The following is a 19,673-nucleotide window of genomic DNA, read 5'->3' as shown; positions in this document are numbered from 1 at the left end:
GCGTAGAATCGAATTATATCGCGATTTGCGTAAAAATATTTGTGCTTTATAATGCTTTTTAAGGAAATATCTCGAAAAAACTCTTGGAGCGAAAATTTTTTTTTAAACAAATTTGATCGAAAAAAACGTTTAATCCACGCGTAGAATCGAATTATATCGCGATTTGTGTAATAATATTTGTGCTTTATAACGCTTTTTAAGGAAATAACTCGAAAAAACTCTTGGAGCGAAAATTTTTTTTTAAACAAATTTGAACGAAAAAAACGTTTAATCCACGCGTAGAATCGAATTATATCGCGATTTGTGTAAAAATATTTGTGCTTTATAACGCTATTTAAGGAAATAACTCGAAAAAACTCTTGGAGCGTTTTTTTTTTTTTTTTAAACAAATTTGAACGAAAAAAACGTTTAATCCACGCGTAGAATCGAATTATATTGCGATTTGTGTAAAAATATTTGTGCTTTGTAACGCTATTTAAGGAAATAACTCGAAAAAACTCTTGGAGCGAAAATTTTTTTTTTAAACAAATTTGAACGCAAAAAACGTTTAATCCACGCGTAGAATCGAATTATACTGCGATTTGTGTAAAAATATTTGTGCTTTGTAACGCTTTTTAAGGAAATAACTCGAAAAAACTCTTGGAGCGTTTTTTTTTTTTTTTAAACAAATTTGAACGAAAAAAACGTTTAATCCACGCGTAGAATCGAATTATACTGCGATTTGTGTAAAAATATTTGTGCTTTGTAACGCTTTTTAAGGAAATAACTCGAAAAAACTCTTGGAGCGAAAATTTTTTTTTTAAGCAAATTTGAACATAAAAACGTTTAATCCACGCGTAGAATCGAATTATATCGCGATTTGTGTAAAAATATTTGTGCTTTGTAACGCTATTTAAGGAAATATCTCGAAAAAACTCTTGGAGCGAAAATTTTTTTTAAAACAAATTTGAACGCAAAAAAAGTTTAATCCACGCGTAGAATCGAATTATATCGCGATTTGTGTAAAAATATTTGTGCTTTATAACGCTATTTAAGGAAATAACTCGAAAAAACTCTTGAAGCGAAAATTTTTTTTTTAAGCAAATTTGAACAAAAAAACGTTTAATCCACGCGTAGAATCGAATTATATCGCGATTTGTGTAAAAATATTTGTGCTTTATAAAGCTATTTAAGGAAATAACTCGAAAAAACTCTTGGAGCAAAATTTTTTTTTTAAACAAATTTGAACGAAAGAAACGTTTAATCCGCGCGTAGAATCGAATTATAGCGCGATTTGTGTAAAAATATTTGTGCTTTATAACGCTTTTTAAGGAAATAACTCGAAAAAACTCGGAGTGAAAATTTTTTTTTTAAACAAATTTGAACGCAAAAAACGTTTAATCCACGCGTAGAATCGAATTATATCGCGATATGTGTAAAAATATTTGTGCTTTATAACGCTTTTTAAGGAAATAACTCGAAAAAACTCTTGGAGCGAAAATTTCTTTTTTGAAACAAACTTGAGCGAAAAAAACGTTTAATCCACGCGTAGAATCGAATTATATCGCGATTTGTGTAAAAATATTTGTGCTTTATAACGCTTTTTAAGGAAATAATTCGAAAAAACTCTTGGAGCGAAAATTTTTTTTGAAACAAATTTGAACGCAAAAAACGTTTAATCCACACGTAGAATCGAATTATATTGCGATTTGTGTAAAAATATTTGTGCTTTATAACGCTATTTAAGGAAATAACTCGAAAAAACTCTTGGAGCGAAAATTTTTTTTTAAAACAAATTTGAACGCAAAAAACGTTTAATCCACGCGTAGAATCGAATTATATCGCGATTTGAATAAAAATATTTGTGCTTTATAACGCTTTTTACGGAAATAACTCGAAAAAACTCTTGGAGCGAAAATTTTTTTTAAAACAAATTTGAACGCAAAAAACGTTTAATCCACGCGTAGAATCGAATTATATCGCGATTTGTGTAAAAATATTTGTGCTTTATAACGCTATTTAAGGAAATAACTCGAAAAAACTCTTGGAGCGTTTTTTTTTTTTTTTTTAAACAAATTTGAACGAAAAAAACGTTTAATCCACGCGTAGAATCGAATTATATCGCGATTTGTGTAAAAATATTTGTGCTTTGTAACGCTTTTTAAGGAAATAACTCGAAAAAACTCTTGGAGCGAAAATTTTTTTTTAAACAAATTTGAACGAAAAAAACGTTTAATCCACGCGTAGAATCGAATTATACTGCGATTTGTGTAAAAATATTTGTGCTTTGTAACGCTTTTTAAGGAAATAACTCGAAAAAACTCTTGGAGCGAAAATTTTTTTTTTAAACAAATTTGAACGAAAAAAACGTTTAATCCACGCGTAGAATCGAATTATACTGCGATTTGTGTAAAAATATTTGTGCTTTGTAACGCTTTTTAAGGAAATAACTCGAAAAAACTCTTGGAGCGAAAATTTTTTTTTTTAAACAAATTTGAACGAAAAAAACGTTTAATCCACGCGTAGAATCGAATTATATCGCGATTTGTGTAAAAATATTTGTGCTTTATAACGCTTTTTAAGGAAATAACTCGAAAAAACTCTTGGAGCGAAAATTTTTTTTTTAAACAAATTTGAACGAAAAAAACGTTTAATCCACGCGTAGAATCGAATTATATTGCGATTTGTGTAAAAATATTTGTGCATTGTAACGCTTTTTAAGGAAATAACTCGAAAAAACTCTTGGAGCGAATATTCTTTTTTAAACAAATTTGAACGCAAAAAACGTTTAATCCGCGCGTAGAATCGAATTATATAGCGATTTGTGTAAAAATATTTGTGCTTTATAACGCTTTTTAAGGAAATAAGTCGAAAAAACACTTGGAGCGAAAATTTTTTTTTAAACAAATTTGAACGCAAAAAACGTTTAATCCACGCGTAGAATCGAATTATATCGCGATTTGTGTAAAAATATTTGTGCTTTATAACGCTATTTAAGGAAATAACTCGAAAAAACTCTTGGAGCGAAAATTTTTTTTTTAAACAAATTTGAACGCAAAAAACGTTTAATCCACGCGTAGAATCGAATTATACTGCGATTTGTGTAAAAATATTTGTGCTTTGTAACGCTTTTTAAGGAAATAACTCGAAAAAACTCTTGGAGCGAAAATTTTTTTTTTTAAACAAATTTCAACGAAAAAAACGTTTAATCCGCGCGTAGAATCGAATTATACTGCGATTTGTGTAAAAATATTTGTGCTTTATAACGCTTTTTAAGGAAATAACTCGAAAAAACTCTTGGAGTGAAAATTTTTTTTTTAAACAAATTTGAACGCAAAAAACGTTTAATCCACGCGTAGAATCGAATTATATCGCGATATGTGTAAAAATATTTGTGCTTTATAACGCTTTTTAAGGAAATAACTCGAAAAAACTCTTGGAGCGAAAATTTCTTTTTTGAAACAAACTTGAGCGAAAAAAACGTTTAATCCACGCGTAGAATCGAATTATATCGCGATTTGTGTAAAAATATTTGTGCTTTGTAACGCTTTTTAAGGAAATAACTCGAAAAAACTCTCGGAGCGAAAATTTTTTTTTAAACAAATTTGAACGAAAAAAACGTTTAATCCACGCGTAGAATCGAATTATATTGCGATTTGTGTAAAAATATTTGTGCATTGTAACGCTTTTTAAGGAAATAACTCGAAAAACCTCTTGGAGCGAAAATTTTTTTTTTAAACAAATTTCAACGAAAAAAACGTTTAATCCACGCGTAGAATCGAATTATTTCGCGATTTGTGTAAAAATATTTGTGCTTTGTAACGCTTTTAAAGGAAATAACTCGAAAAAAATCTTGGAGCGAAAATTTTTTTTAAACAAATTTGAACGAAAAAAACGTTTAATCCACGCGTAGAATCGAATTATATCGCGATTTGTGTAAAAATATTTGTGCTTTATAACGCTTTTTAAGGAAATAACTGGAAAAGTTCTTGGAGCGAAAATTGTTTTTTAAACAAATTTGAACGAAAAAAACGTTTAATCCACGCATAGAATCGAATTATAACGCGATTTGTTTAAAAATATTTGTGCTTTATAACGCTTTTTAAGGAAATAACTCGAAAAAACTCGGAGCGAAAATTTTTTTTTAAACATATTTGGACGAAAAAAACGTTTAATCCACGCGTAGAATCGAATTATATTGCGATTTGTGTAAAAATATTCGTGCTTTGTAACGCTTTTTAAGGAAATAACTCGAAAAAAATCTTGGAGCGAAAATTTTTTTTTTAAACAAATTTCAACGAAAAAAACGTTTAATCCAAACGTAGAATCGAATTAGACTGCGATTTGTGTAAAAATATTTGTGCTTTGTAACGCTTTTTAAGGAAATAACTCGAAAAAACTCTTGGAGCGAAAATTTGTTTTTTAAATAAATTTGAACGCAAAAAACGTTTAATCCGCGCGTAGAATCGAATTATATCGCGATTTGTGTAAAAACATTTGTGCTTTATAACGCTTTTTAAGGAAATAACTCGAAAAAAATCCTGGAGCGAAAATTTTTTTTTAAACAAATTTGAACGAAAAAAACGTTTAATCCACGCGTAGAATCGAATTATATCGCGATTTGTGTAAAAATATTTGTGCTTTGTAACGCTTTTTAAGGAAATAACTCGAGAAAACTCTTCGAACGAAAATTTTTTTTTAAACAAATTTGAACGAAAAAAACGTTTAATCCGCGCGTAGAAGCGAATTATACTGCGATTTGCGTAAAAATATTTGTGCTTTGTAACGCTTTTTAAGGAAATAACTCGAAAAAACTCTCGGAGCGAAAATTTTTTTTTAAACAAATTTGAACGAAAAAAACGTTTAATCCACGCGTAGAAGCGAATTATACTGCGATTTGCGTAAAAATATTTGTGCTTTGTAACGCTTTTTAAGGAAGTAACTCGAAAAAACTCTTGGAGCGAAAATTTTTTTTTTAAACAAATTTGAACGAAAAAAACGTTTAATCCACGGCTAGAATCGAATAATATGGCGATTTGTGTAAAAATATTTGTGCTTTATAACGCTTTTTAAGGAAATAACTCGAAAAAACTCTTGGAGTGAAAATTTTTTTTTAAAACAAATTTGAACGAAAAAAACGTTCAATCCACGCGTAGAATCGAATTATATCGCGATTTGTGTAAAAATATCTGTGCTTTATAACGCTTTTTAAGGAAATAACTCGAAAAAACTCTTGGAGCGAAAATTGTTTTTTAAACAAATTTGAACGCAAAAAACGTTTAATCCACGAGTAGAATCGAATTATATCGCGATGTGTGTAAAAATATCTGTGCTTTATAACGCTTTTTAAGGAAATAACTCGAAAAAACTCTCGGAGCGAAAATTTTTTTTTTAAACAAATTTGAACGAAAAAAACGTTTAATCCACGCGTAGAATCGAATTATATTGCGATTTGTGTAAAAATATTTGTGCTTTATAACGCTTTTTAAGGAAATAACTCGAAAAAACTCTTGGAGCGAATATTTTTTTTTAAAACAAATTTGAACCAAAAAAACGTTTAATCGCGCGTAGAATCGAATCATACTGCGATTTGTGTAAAAATATTTGTGCTTTATAACGCTTTTTGAGGAAATAACTCGAAAAAACACTTGGAACGAAAATTTTTTTTTTAAACAAATTTGAACGAAGAATACGTTTAATCCACTCGTAGAAACGAATTATATCGCGATTTGTGTGAAAATATTTGTGCTTTATAACGCTTTTTAAAAAGAATAACTCGAAAAAACACTTGGAGCGAAAATTTTTTTTTTAAACAAATTTTAACGAAAAAAAAGTTTAATACACGCCTGGAATCGAATTATATAGCGATTTGTGTAAAAATATTTGTGCTTTATAACGCTTTTTAAGGAAATAACTCGAAAAAACTCTTGGAGCGAAAATTTTTTTTTTAAACAAATTTGAACGCAAAAAACGTTTAATCCACGCGTAGAATCGAATTATATCGCGATTTGTGTAAAAATATTTGTGCTTTGTAACGCTTTTTAAGGATATAACTCGAAAAAACTCTTGGAGCGAATATTTTTTTTTAAAACAAATTTGAACGAAAAAAACGTTTAATCCAAGCGTAGAATCGAATTATATCGCGATTTGTGTAAAAATATTTGTGCTTTGTAACGCTTTTTAAGTAAATAACTCGAAAAAACTCTTGGAGCGGAAATTTTTTTTAAACAAATTTGAACGAAAAAAAACGTTTAATCCGCGCGTAGAATCGAATTATATAGCGATTTGTGTAAAAATATCTGTGCTTTGTAACGCTTTTTAAGGAAATAACTCGAAAAAACTCTTGGAGCGAAAATTTTTTTTTTAAACAAATTTGAACGAAAGAAAAGTTTAATACACGCCTGGAATGGAATTATATAGCGATTTGTGTAAAAATATTTGTGCTTTATAACGCTTTTTAAGGAAATAACTCGAAAAAACACTTGGATCGAAAATTTTTTTTTAAACAAATTTGAACGAAGAATACGTTTAATCCACGCATAGAATCGAATTATATTTTGTTTTTGTTTTCGTTTTTGTCTTTGTCTTTGTCTTTGTCTTTGTTTTTGTTTTCGTTTTTGTCTTTGTCTTTGTCTTTGTCTTTGTCTTTGTTTTCGTTTTTGTCTTTGTCTTTGTCTTTGTCTTTGTCTTTGTCTTTGTCCTTGTCCTTGTCCTTGTCCTTGTCCTTGTCCTTGTCCTTGTCCTTGTCCTTGTCCTTGTCCTTGTCCTTGTCCTTGTCCTTGTCCTTGTCCTTGTCCTTGTCCTTGTCCTTGTCCTTGTCCTTGTCCTTGTCCTTGTCCTTGTCCTTGTCCTTGTCCTTGTCCTTGTCCTTGTCCTTGTCCTTGTCCTTGTCCTTGTCCTTGTCCTTGTCCTTGTCCTTGTCCTTGTCCTTGTCCTTGTCCTTGTCCTTGTCCTTGTCCTTGTCCTTGTCCTTGTCCTTGTCCTTGTCTTTGTCTTTGTCTTTGTCTTTGTCTTTGTCTTTGTCTTTGTCTTTGTCTTTGTCTTTGTCTTTGTTGTCGTTTGATTGTTTATTTTATTTTTATTTTATTTTTTCATTAATTTTCTTTCAATAAATATCGATACATCTGATTGTTTACTTTAATATAAATTTCAATTTTTAGATTCAATCTCCCCACTAATTTTACTTAAAACTCAACATTTATCATCTATTTTAAGTTGATGAATTTTAATGTATTTAACTTTTATTTTGAAAATAATATTTCTACCATTCGAAATTAAAATTCTTATATTATGAAATTATTTTACTACTATATTTAAATTATTAAATTTAAAACTTAAATTTTATAAAAACAAACATTATAACGAACATTTTTCATTAATTTTCTTTCAATAAATATCGATACTTCTGATTGTTTCTCTTTCAACAATCTTTGTTCAATAACTATCGATACTTCTGATTGTTTGCTTTAATATAAATATCAATTTTTAGATTCAATCTCCCCTCTAATTTTACTTAAAACTCAACGTTTATCATCTATTTTAAGTTGATAAATTTTAATTTACTTATTTTTTATATTGAAAATAATATTTCCTCCATTGGAAATTGAAATTCTTATATTATGAAATTATTTTACTACTATATTGAAATTATTAAATTTAAAACTTAAATTTTATAAAAACAAACATTATAATGAACCTCTTTCAATAATCTTTGTTCAATAACTATCGATACTTCAGCTTGTTTACTTTAATATAAATTTCAATTTTTAGATTCAATCTCCCCTCTAATTTTACCTAAACACAACATTTAACATCTATTTTAAGTCAATAAATTTTAATTTATATAATTTTTAGTTTGAAAATAATATTTCTACCATTGGAAATTAAAATTCTTATATTATGAAATTATTTTACTAATATATTAAAATTATTATATTTAAAACATAAATTTTCTAAAAACAAACATTGTAACGAACCTTTTTCAATAATTTTTTGTTCAATAACTATCCATACTTTTGATTGTTTACGTTAATATAAATTTCAATTTTAAGATTCAATCTCCCCTCTAATTTTACCTAAAACTCAACATTTATCATCTATTTTAAGTAGATAAATTTTAATTTATTTAATACTTATTTTGAAAATAATATTTCTACCATTGGAAATTAAAATTCTTATGTTATGAAATTATTTTACTACTACATTAAAATTATTAAATTTAAAATTTAAATTTTATAAAAACAAACATTATAAGGAACTTCTTTCAATAATCTTTGTTCAATAACTATCGATACTTTTGATTGTTTACTTTAATATAAATTTCAATTTTTAGATTCAATCTCCCCTCTAATTTTACCTAAAACACAACATTTAACATCTATTTTAAGTCGATAAATTTTAATTTATTTAATTTTTAGTTTGAAAATAATATTTCTACCATTGGAAATTAAAATTCTTATATTATGAAATTATGTTACTACTATATTGATATTATTAAATTTAAAACTTAAATTTTATAAAAACAAACATTATAATGAACCTCTTTCAATAATCTTTGTTCAATAACTATCGATACTTTTGATTGTTTACTTTAATATAAATTTCAATTTTAAGATTCAATCTCCCCTCTAATTTCACCTAAAACTCAACATTTATCATCTATTTCAAGTTGATGAATTTTAATTTATTTAATTTTTATACTGAAAATAGTATTTCTACCATTGGATTATATTGCGATTTGTGTAAAAATATTTGTGCTTTATAACGCTTTTTAAGGAAATAACTCGAAAAAACCCTTGGAATGAAAATTTTTTTCTAAACAAATTCGAACCTAAAAAACGTTTAATCCACACGTAGAATCGAATTATATCGCGTGTTTGTTCGTCCAGTCGCGGGGAGACGAGTCTCCGTTAGGAGCGTCAACGGGAGTCGTAAATTCCCGTTACGATCTACTGATCGACACCACGAGCAGAGCGATCCCCTGATTTCAGTTACGACAATAGGGGTGGTTAGAGTGAAATAACTGTAGTTTCCAGTTATCTATTTTTATTTATTTCGCCACTTTTCACAACACTTGGAACGTATATATAAATATGTTGTAATGGATATCGGTTAACGCGATGAATCCCGATATCGTGTGAAATTATTAGACTAGCTTGCCGAATGAATGCAAGAACGGTCCGAAGTATGTTGACGCGAAGAATCGAATGTCTCGTTCGCGTGAATTGAAGTTACTGTTTAGTGCCTCGGTGGCTAGAATTATACTTGAATGACTTGCCGAATGTTAGATTGCGACTTTACGATACTTCACAATGAGTTCGTTGGACTGAGCGATCGTGGTAAACGTGTTGATTGAATTGACGACGAAGACGAACTGACTTGATCGTGACGATGCTGTGTCGGAGGTGAGCTAAGGATGGGTGTGTCTAACGCACGGAGTCATCTGATTTGTTGATGACAGTTTTTGGTTGGAGAAGTGAGGGTAATAGAAATTGTTTCTATTGGTTAGTAAGACTATCGATGGACTAGGAAGGGTATTAGCCACCCTCGATGGAAAGTTGGGAGTAGGAGGCATCGCACGTGTGAACACTTAGCGTTCACGTGTTTTCCAGAAGCTAACCAGAAACCTTAGAAAACGCTTTCGTGGAAAAGCCCTTGTTTGCAATGAAAGACTTTCGCCAGATTTTTCTGTGATTTATAGTCGGGCTGCGAGTGTTTTCAAGAGTACGCGATAAGGATGTGCGGACATCTGGCTGCCATCCGTCCGCGATGTGAGGTCCGGCCCAGGTAGAGAGTCGGGCGACGTAACATCCTCCCCCCATTGAGAGGGTACCGATCAAAATGATGTGATTGATTTGGCGAGGTGGATCTCGCATTAGTCCGCGTTGCTGCTGATTAGGTTGGAGTCATCTGGTGTCGATCTGCTCGGTAGTGGTACCATCCGTTTGATGCTCCGATCTATGGAATTCGTTGCTGTTCGAACGGTAGCCGTCCGGATGATGCCGTCTGCGCCGGGATGGACCTTGATGATTCTGCCCAGTGGCCATTGCATTGGGGGGGCGTTATCGTCTCTGAGGAGGACGATGGTCCCTTCTCGAATGTCGTGACTCCCCTTGCTCCATTTGTTGCGTACGTTTAACTCATTGAGATACTCTCGATGCCAGCGGCGCCAGAAGTGCTGCTTGAGCTGTTGAATATGTTGCCAGCTGGATAGACGATTGGTTGGAGTATCTGTGAACTCTCGATCTCGTAAACATGTTAGTGAATCTCCGATAAGGAAGTGACCGGGAGTAAGGACGAGGAGATCGTTTGGATCGGTGGAGATCGGAGTCAGCGGACGGGAATTGAGGATCGACTCGATCTCAATGATGAGGGTGTTAAGGCCCTCTAATGATAGAAGCTCGTTACCTGCGACACGTCTGAGGTGTCGTTTGAAAGACTTCACTGCAGCTTCCCACAACCCGCCGAAATGCGGTGAATTGGGAGGAATGAAGTGCCACTCGATCTGTCTGTCGGCTAAAAAGGACTGAACCTTTGCCTTATGATCGTCGGACCGTAGGAGGTTCCGTAGTTCTCGGAGCTCGTTGTTTGCGCCGACGAAGTTGGTGTCGTTGTCCGTGTGGATACTTGAGCAGAATCCTCGGCGAGCAATGAATCTTCGTAGTGCAGCAATGAAAGCCTCGCTTGTGAGGTCACTAACCAGCTCAATGTGAACTGCTTTTACTGCGAGACATATAAAGATTGCCACGTACACCTTTATCTTCCGTCGGTTGTGATCCTTTCGTTCCTTGACAAAAAAGGGCCCGCAATAGTCTATTCCGATGTTGGTGAACGGCCGTGATTCTGTTATCCGTGCTGCTGGGAGATCGCCCATTACATAATCCACTGGAGGTGGATTAGCTCGGCAGCACCGTACGCAGTTCTTCAACGTGCTCCATACTTGACTGCGGCCATCGATTGGCCAATAGGATCTTCGGAGGGCGTATAAAGTGGCTTGAGTCCCGGCATGTAGACTCAGGCGATGTTCGTGCTCGATTATGAGCGTCGTAACCGTTGACTTGGGTAAGATGATGGGGTGTTTCTGGCTGAAAGGCAGTGTTGAGTGACTGAGTCGGCCTCCAACTCGTAGCATCCCATCCTTGTCCAAAAAGGGATTGAGTCGCTGTAGCTTCCCTTTCAATGTGGACTTTTGATTGATTTGGAGCTGTCGAATGTCATCAGCGAAGTAGCAACGTTGGAGCAATTTGATTATTTTGTTATGCGCAATGGATAAGTCCTGCGCGGTTAGGGGGTTCCCTCGATGCCTTGGTTGCCGCCATCGTAGGCAGCGAGCTGTGATTCTGATTAATTTCGGCCACGAGGAAAATCTCTCTAGTAGACTGTGGTCAGCGGAAATCAAAGACAAACAGGTTGCCTTCTTCTGCTCTGGTATTTCGGTCAATGGTACAGGGTTCCATTTCGGCCAGTATTTTTCAGCTTTTTGGAGCCATTTCGGTCCTTGTTGCCACATGGTTGATCGTAGCAGATCTTCTGGTGTTTGACCTCGCGAGATGAGATCCGCGGGGTTGTCCGTTGTGGAAAGATGACGCCATTCTGAGGTCTGGGTCTGCCTTTGAATATCTGCCACTCGATTAGCGACAAAAGTTTTCAGCGTGTGGGGCGACGTGTTAATCCAATGAAGAACGATGGTGGAGTCCGTCCAATAAACGATGCGCGTTATGGGTTTTGACAATGCTTGAAGGACGGCGGTGGTCAGCGACGCCAGAAGAAGTGCTCCGCTCAGTTCCAATCTTGGAATGGTTTGAGATTTGAGGGGAGCTACCTTTGATTTCGCAGTAAGGAGTCGCGTCCAGATATGCCCATCAGGATTCCTAGTTCGAAGGTAAACACATGCTCCATACGCCTTTTCGCTGGCGTCACAAAATCCATGTCCAATCGCGCGGGACCGAACGTCATTTTGCTGCTAGAAGTGTGGGGACTCCTCACTAAGGACGTCTTAATATATAACATTATTAACTTAAAGCACTATATAACATTATGTAGTTGTAAATTATAATATTATATACTATTATAGTATATAATTATAATACCCTCAATACAAATAATTAATATTATAGTGATAAAAAAACGACAAAAACCTAAAATTTAATTATTTTATTTATATTATTCAGCTTTTCCAAAGGTTTTTCGTTCAGTACTAATGGTTTCTCGACATAAAAGGTCACTATCCTTTTATGAGAAATGCAGATTGATTAACAGATTGATTAACGTGTTAAAAAATGGATGGTTCTATTAAAAAGAATATAGCTGATCTTTGTTATCGGTGTCGGCGCGTGATACTAGCCAGAAATGAAAAGAAGCTGAAAGACGTCCTTATTCCTTATCATTGTACATGCGTCGTGCAGCATCATCAAGTCGAGTTATCGTCACACGTGCATGTTTCCTAAGAATCAATAAGAAGAATATCGGGATCCTTATCGTGAACCGAAACTATAACATACAGCCAAATTTACACCTTTTCACTTTGGATAATCTGTAAGTAATATACGTTTTACAACGGTTTGTAATATTTCTCAATTATACAATTTGAATTGCATTTCACTATCGTTACTCCTAAGATGCTCAGCCGGTCTCTGACTCGATACAAAACGAGAGGAACGGCCCTCCTACGAATATTCTGTTTGAAATAAACTGATATGTATTCTGATTGTATAATATAATCGAATATAATCTGATTGTATTAGAAACAAATTCTTGGTAGAAACGTTTTTGTATCATATGATTCGGAACGATATAGATTAGATCATGTTACTATATAATCTATATAATCTAATCTACAAGACAAGCAACTTTATAACTTTATAAACATCATATCGATTAAATAAAAAAAACGGGAGTTTTTCTTACATTTCCTCTATATCTTAAAAATTATTTACCATACGTGAAAAAGTGTCAGTAGAATATTGTAGATAATAAAATTATCTATAAAATGAGACTATCCATACATGACGAACTGACAAAATACTTAATACTCGTGCCACTAAAAACTCAGCAAACGGAAACAATTTGGAACGCACTCTTGAATCACTACATTTACATCTTTTCCGCTCCAAAAAAGATACTAACCGACCGCGGACAAAATTTTATATCTAGTTTGATGCAACAGTACGAAGACGCGTTCAAAATCAAACATATCAAAACGACATCCTTCCACCCACCAAGTAACGGATCGTTAGAGCGAACACGCGCAGTAGTAACAGACATGTTAAAATCGATACAGCGAAATTCGGACGAAGAATGGGACGATCAACTTAACTTTGTATGCCTTGCATATAACACAATGATACACGACTCCACTGGTTACACGACGTTCGAACTCACATTCGGACACCAAGCCAATCTTCCCTCCACGATATCCAAGAATCCGCAACGCACATACGCAGACGAAGTCACGTTCCTCAAAAAAGAATGGGACTCTAGACTCCAACACGCTCGCGGAACGTTGATCAAAAGTAAACAGCGATATCAGCGCGATCAAAAACGTAAAATTATAAAACCTCAATCAGTTTTCAAAGAAGAAGACTCCGTCTTAATACATAACGATCATAAAAGGCATAAACTTGACGTGGAATGGTTAGGACCGTACACGATTGATAAAGTATGTACTCCATACTGTTTGATTCAAAACAAAAAAATACACGGTAATCGTTTAAAACCTTACTTTCCAGGTCGACGCTCCTCTTTGCCGGAATAGTATCCGCGCAAATAAATATTACCCCATTGGAAAGAAACTCTGTATTCGTAGAAAACATAGGAAAAGGATATTTGTACAGCGATATTGCCAATGTTATAGTAGGATTAGACACTAGCGACATATACGAGCAGATAAGCACAATAGAATCATATAAATTAACAATAGACTCACGTGCAACCAGCAAAGAATACGCTGAACAGTTAGACGGATTACAAAATCGTATCAATAATCTAAAACAACTCGCAAAACACTTAAAAGCGTTAACACATACCCGAAGCAAACGAGGTTTACTCAACATCATAGGTTCCGTATCGAAAAGTTTGTTCGGAACTCTCGACGATACCGATCTTACGCTCATAAACGAGAATATGGACAAACTATTCGATGACAATAATAAAATCAAGACGATAATAGCGAATCAAACAGCACTTGATAGAAAAATTGTAAAGTCAGAAAATCTAAACCACTTAGAAAAATCACATAGCGATATATTAAAACAACAATGGCAGGCAAATATCGATAGATTTATACTTAAGATGATCATGAAACTCGACACCGCGATGCAAACTTTACACTTCCAATTAGATGAAATACTTAACGTCATGATATTAGGCAAACAAGGAATAATTAGTCCACAAATACTCGACTCGGATGAATTTCTAGAAAATTACGCCAAGACAATAGGTAACCAGATGTACAACACCGCGATCTCTGCCAAAACCGAACATTTTCAGTTTATACTCGACATCAGTGATCTTCAAATCTTCACAATAGGTGACAAAATGTTCTTCAAAATCACAGTACCTTTAGTCTCTAACACAGAATGGAACATATTACAGATATATCCTATCCCGAGTAAGAGAAATGGAGTATTTTTGGCTCCAGTAGTCGAACATCAGATATATTTAACCTCAGGTCTTTCATTTATAAACACTGATATCGAATACCTCAACAAACTTTGTAAGAATCAAGCCGGAACCACTATACGAAAACAAACACTACCAATTCATGACAGAAACTCGAAAACCGATTGTCGCAGCTAAATAATAAACTTCAAACCTCACATTGAACATTGCCAAATAACTGTACTTAAGATCGAAGACATTAGCTTTATACCACTCAAAACTAGCAACTGTTACATTGCGATACCGGCAAATCCGATAGAAATAGACACAATTTGCCAAACGAAACACACTTTGCAAAAACTTGACAAACCTTCTATCATCTTGCGATATACAGTACAAAGACGAACACATGCGTATAGGCGAAACAAAAAACGAAGTCAAATACGAAATCAAAACAAAAACCCTAGCGCTCAAAACAAACGATAGTTTCACTTATCTGTTAGATAAACTCGAGCGAGCACCAAAGGTAATAGACAATTTACAAGGCTATAAAACCACGATCGATAAAATAGGCGACGAGATAGAAACCCTTAATTTCGAACACAGAATCAAAGATATACAGTATTGGGGACTAACCACGCTCCAGACATTAGGGTACATAGCATTAGGCATACTAGGTATATATGGATTAAACAAAATAGGGGTATTCGAATGCATCAGGAAATGTATACCGAACAAATTATGTATCAATCTATTGCGCTGCCGAAATGAAACCGTAATCATCAGCCACAATGCGACAGCCCCGCCAGTACCAAGCACCATGGCCTCGACACCCAACATCCATATTCCAACCGATACATAATTCCTCTTGAGGAAGAGGAGGAATCAGCTGTAATTTTCAAGCCACGTCAAGTCCGATTCAACGAAAGTCTTCTGAAGACAACTTGAGGGACCAAGTTCAATCTAGGAAGGGGGGAATGTCACAGGTGCAAATCAAGCAGCTATATGATAAACCAGCATCCGTTCTCAGGCGCCTGGACGGCATATATGTACGACCAAAGACTGCTCCCACTCCAACGAATAAAAGAATATAAATGCTTCGTTCCAAATCATTCAGTCAGTCTAAAAAAAAATTACTTAACTAACTCAAATACCAAAAAATTGTATCATGGCGAAACGAAAACAGTATTGTACAAATTGAGACAAAAAAAAAAAAAAATAAAGAACTCGATCTCCTGTTAGGAAGCAAACAAGTTTCTTGTTTTTATCTTAATTTTTACGTGACAGCTGCCTCGGCTGGGCGTGCCCGGTGTCGGAGTGCGTAGGCAGTACGCCGGCGTGGTGCGAGCAATCGATCGCTTGGCGTGCCCGGTGTCGGGGTGTGTAGGCAGTACGCCGGCGTGGTGCGAGCAATCGATTTGGGCAGGGGACCTGAGTGCCAGCAGCCGTAGTCCCTGAGCGACCAGCAGCCGTAGTCCCTGAGCGACCAGCAGACTGCACAGGTCGGTGGCCATCAGAATTACGTGGGGTTTTCGTATCATTCCGGCAGCGGCAGCGGCGGGGCTCGATGGGCTTCCCGCGTTCGAGCTGCAGACCCTGAGGTGTCGCGAGATCTATCTCCGCAATCGAGGTCTGCTGGGCGAAGTTGGAGCGACGGTCGCGGTCGCCGAGGCGCGGTCGCCGAGGCGCGGTCTCGGCGGGAGCTGCTCGACAGAAGGCGCGCCGTGGCTGAGGGTACTCGGTTGGAGGAGGTGGCAGAACGGCAGAGGGAGCTTGCTTCCCATCCCGTGAGGATTGGCCGACGAGGGTGCGGCGGTGCCCTGTGTAGGAGTGCGTAGGCAGTACGCCGGCGTGGTGCAGAAATCGATCTGGTCAGGGGACCTGAATGCCAGCAGCCGTAGTTCCTAAGCCACCAGCAGCCGTAGTCCCTGAGCGACCAGCAGCCGTAGTCCCTGAGCAATCAGCAGACTGCACAGGTCGGTGGCCATCAGAATTACGTGGGGTTTTCGCATCATTTCGGCGGCGGCAGCGGCAGGGCTGAGGTGTCGCGAGATCTATCTCCGCAATCGAGGTCTGCTGGGCGAAATTGGAGCGACGGTCGCGGTCGCCGTGGCGCGGTCTCGGCGGGAGCTGCTCGACAGAAGATGCGCCGTGGCTGAGGGTATTCGGTAGGTGGAGGTGGCAGAGCGGCAGAGGTAGCGGGCGTCCCATCCCGTGAGGTTTGGTCGTCGAGGGCGCGGCGGTGCCGGTGGACGCGCCTACAGGAGACGCGCGAGAGCCGCAGCGACCTCCGAAGGGGATTGAAGTTAGGCGCTGGACCTTCCAGCACCCGGGAGGCACCAAGCAGTCCGGTTGGCGATCCGGACGGTCCCTGGGAGAGTGCGAGACGTAATATGGACAGAATTTTGTGCGCGGAGGGCCCGGTGTGTCGCCACAGCGGTTCCCGGGCACCCCTCAGTCGCAATAGGGACGGTAATCGTGAAGGTTTTGGTCGGTTGTAGTCCGACACTACCACGCCGCTCTTCCTCGTAGAAGCGACGGGTGTCCGTGCGAATTTCCTCCACGAAAAAAAAAAAAAAGTAATTAAGTTAAGAAGATTCTATGACTTATTCTACCACATACCAAAATAATGCTAATAGTACATAATAATATTAATAATAACCAAAATAATAATGATAACTATCAAAATAATAATAGAATAACTATTACATCGGAGGTGTTTTTTAGAATTATCGAGTCAGAAAACTTGCCTGGTGTATTTAGGCAAATAGATGTATAATGCGGGAAATTATTCTATGCAAAAGTAAGTCAAAAGTGAAAAAATGTAGACTAACACTTTTTCATTTAAGTTTTCGTTTTTGAGAAAATACGATTTGAACATATTGAATAAAAGATTAGCCTGGTATATGTGTATTTAACATATTTTCAAATTCGACTTTCTCGAAAAGGAGATTTCAGACAATATATAATATAGGTCAAACATATCAGTCAAACATATATAATATAGATAATATAAGGATAAAGGGAAAATCGAAAGAAAATCGACATACCGTAGGAGTTTCTTTTATTTTGCGTAACTATACAGTAATTTACAGGCAAACATCAAATCCTACGGTTACAACACTGACACGACATTTTATTATATTTTATTTTAATTGGCAGCCGCCAAAATAAAATAAAATAAAATTTTTTTTTTTTATTTTGGTTATTTTACAATTTGTCCTTGTGGACATTTGGTAAAGTGTCATATCTTGTAGGTCATATCTTGTAGGTCATATCTTTTTTTCTTCACCTACAAGATATGACACTTTACCAAATGTCCACAAGGACAAATTGTAAAATAACCAATATAAAAAAAAAAATTTTTTATTTTAACACACAAAACATCTATCTACAACATCTACATCTAAAACATCTACATCTAAAACATTTAGTACTAATATGGGGAACTTCTTCGCCTTTGTCATATGAGTCGCTCTGGCCCGTGGTTTTGCATACCTGTAATCAGAATATCGTGTCCGTCCGGACACAGTATTTTATATTTGGCCTACCTATATGTTGTTTGAAAATAAGATAAGAGAAAAATGTAAAGCCGAAGGACCTTACCCCTTCTGTTATGCGTCCTAATTGTGACCGGAGCGGCCACTACTCGAGCGAAGTATGCCATTTGTTCGAAACCCAATAGAATCTCGCTTCCTTCGGGCAGCGGAGAATATTACATTTTGAGGACCGGAGGTCGGTGGACCTCGTTGTTGTTCCGCCGCCGGTATTTAGATCCGCTTACACGGATCATGCATTGATCGGGATAATGGTCCACGATCTGGAACGTAAAGAGAAAATTCATACGTTTAGTCTCGTATGATTGTATGCCATGTTATATTCTTGTGCGAAACGATGCCACGACAGTTGGATAAGGTAGTTAGTACGAATATACGTTGTTACAGGCAGATATATCTTTTTCATTTTCAGCTATTTTACGGGGATGTTGAAGAAGTTACAGTAACGAGATATTTCAGTAGGATTATAGTAATTTAAACTTTGATATTGCTACGTCCTTCTATATGAAATAATTGATTTCAGAAATGTGTAATATTGTTCAAAATATAGTGAGAAAAAATTCTGTTAAATATTTATTAGATTTCGATTTAAAATTTGAAGTTAAGCGAACGCAACGTGATCCATGTTTTGTCAGTTTTTTTTTTTTTTTTTTTTTTTTTTTTTTATTACAAAGATATGTATTATGCACTGAAGCACTAAATCAACGTCAAATTTCGGTCTGTTCTTTTTCAGAAAACTTTAGATTTTGAAGCAACGTGATAAAAGTTGTTTGTAATATTTTGCAGAATCTTAGCTAAATAAATCCTAAAATTTATAGCGGGTCCTTAAACCGTTGAAAAGTTTACTGCCAAGATGTGAAAAAATTAGATTGGGTAATGCAAACATTAAAAATGCATCAAAATATTGTTAAACAAGGATTAGCATTGTTTCGACATATAAGGTCAAAACGTATTGATTCTGTTACAATGGTCAAAATGTATTGAATGTATTCAATTTGTTGTACTATTTCCTTCCGTTACGACGAACGACTATAGTGGCTCTCTATTAAATGCTATTCATATATGTACGTACTATACGCGACTATAGTCACTCGTCACAAAACGTCGCGCTTGTCACGAATCAACTTTCCTTTTTGCCATGTGGTACGTCAGATGTGACGGTCCTTGCGAGATTCCCCGTAGTCCGGACGCCAAGACCTATCTATTGTTTTAATAACTCGCAGCAGGCCTAAGAAGACGACATAAACCGAATTTGTTCAGTTTCAGTTTTCTTCACTTAAACATTTTCGGTTTATGTTTGTTGCACTCGACTCTTACCTAATACGGAGAAAGCGGGTGCCTGGCAAGATAAGACTTTTCCCATAAACAAGGATGCCCACGAGCCATATCTAGTTCTCCTTGTCTTTACTACCTAATTCATTTACCAATGGGCATCGCGGATCGTTACCCTCACTTTTCCACCAAAAAGTGTGGACAACGAATCCGCGTTCTGAGTTCCAAAGGGAACACCCACACCGAGCTTTCTTCTTTGATGGTACG

General features: G+C 35.8%; 1 protein-coding gene across 1 annotated transcript; it reads right to left on the bottom strand.

Moving 5' to 3' along the window:
- Positions 1–9,853: 9,853 nt before the first annotated feature.
- On the bottom strand, positions 9,854–11,934 carry LOC132915928 (uncharacterized). The gene is made up of 2 exons (XM_060975699.1): positions 11,930–11,934; positions 9,854–11,849 (listed from the first exon to the last, which is right to left on the bottom strand). The coding sequence occupies exons 1-2, from the start codon at positions 11,932–11,934 to the stop codon at positions 9,854–9,856; spliced, it is 2,001 nt and encodes a 666-aa protein (XP_060831682.1).
- Positions 11,935–19,673: the final 7,739 nt, after the last annotated feature.

Source organism: Bombus pascuorum, unplaced genomic scaffold, assembly GCF_905332965.1.
Source record: "Bombus pascuorum unplaced genomic scaffold, iyBomPasc1.1, whole genome shotgun sequence".
NCBI lineage: Eukaryota > Metazoa > Arthropoda > Insecta > Hymenoptera > Apidae > Bombus > Bombus pascuorum.
Note: the sequence above shows the minus strand (reverse complement) of the source record. Positions and strands in the feature narration are given on the sequence as shown.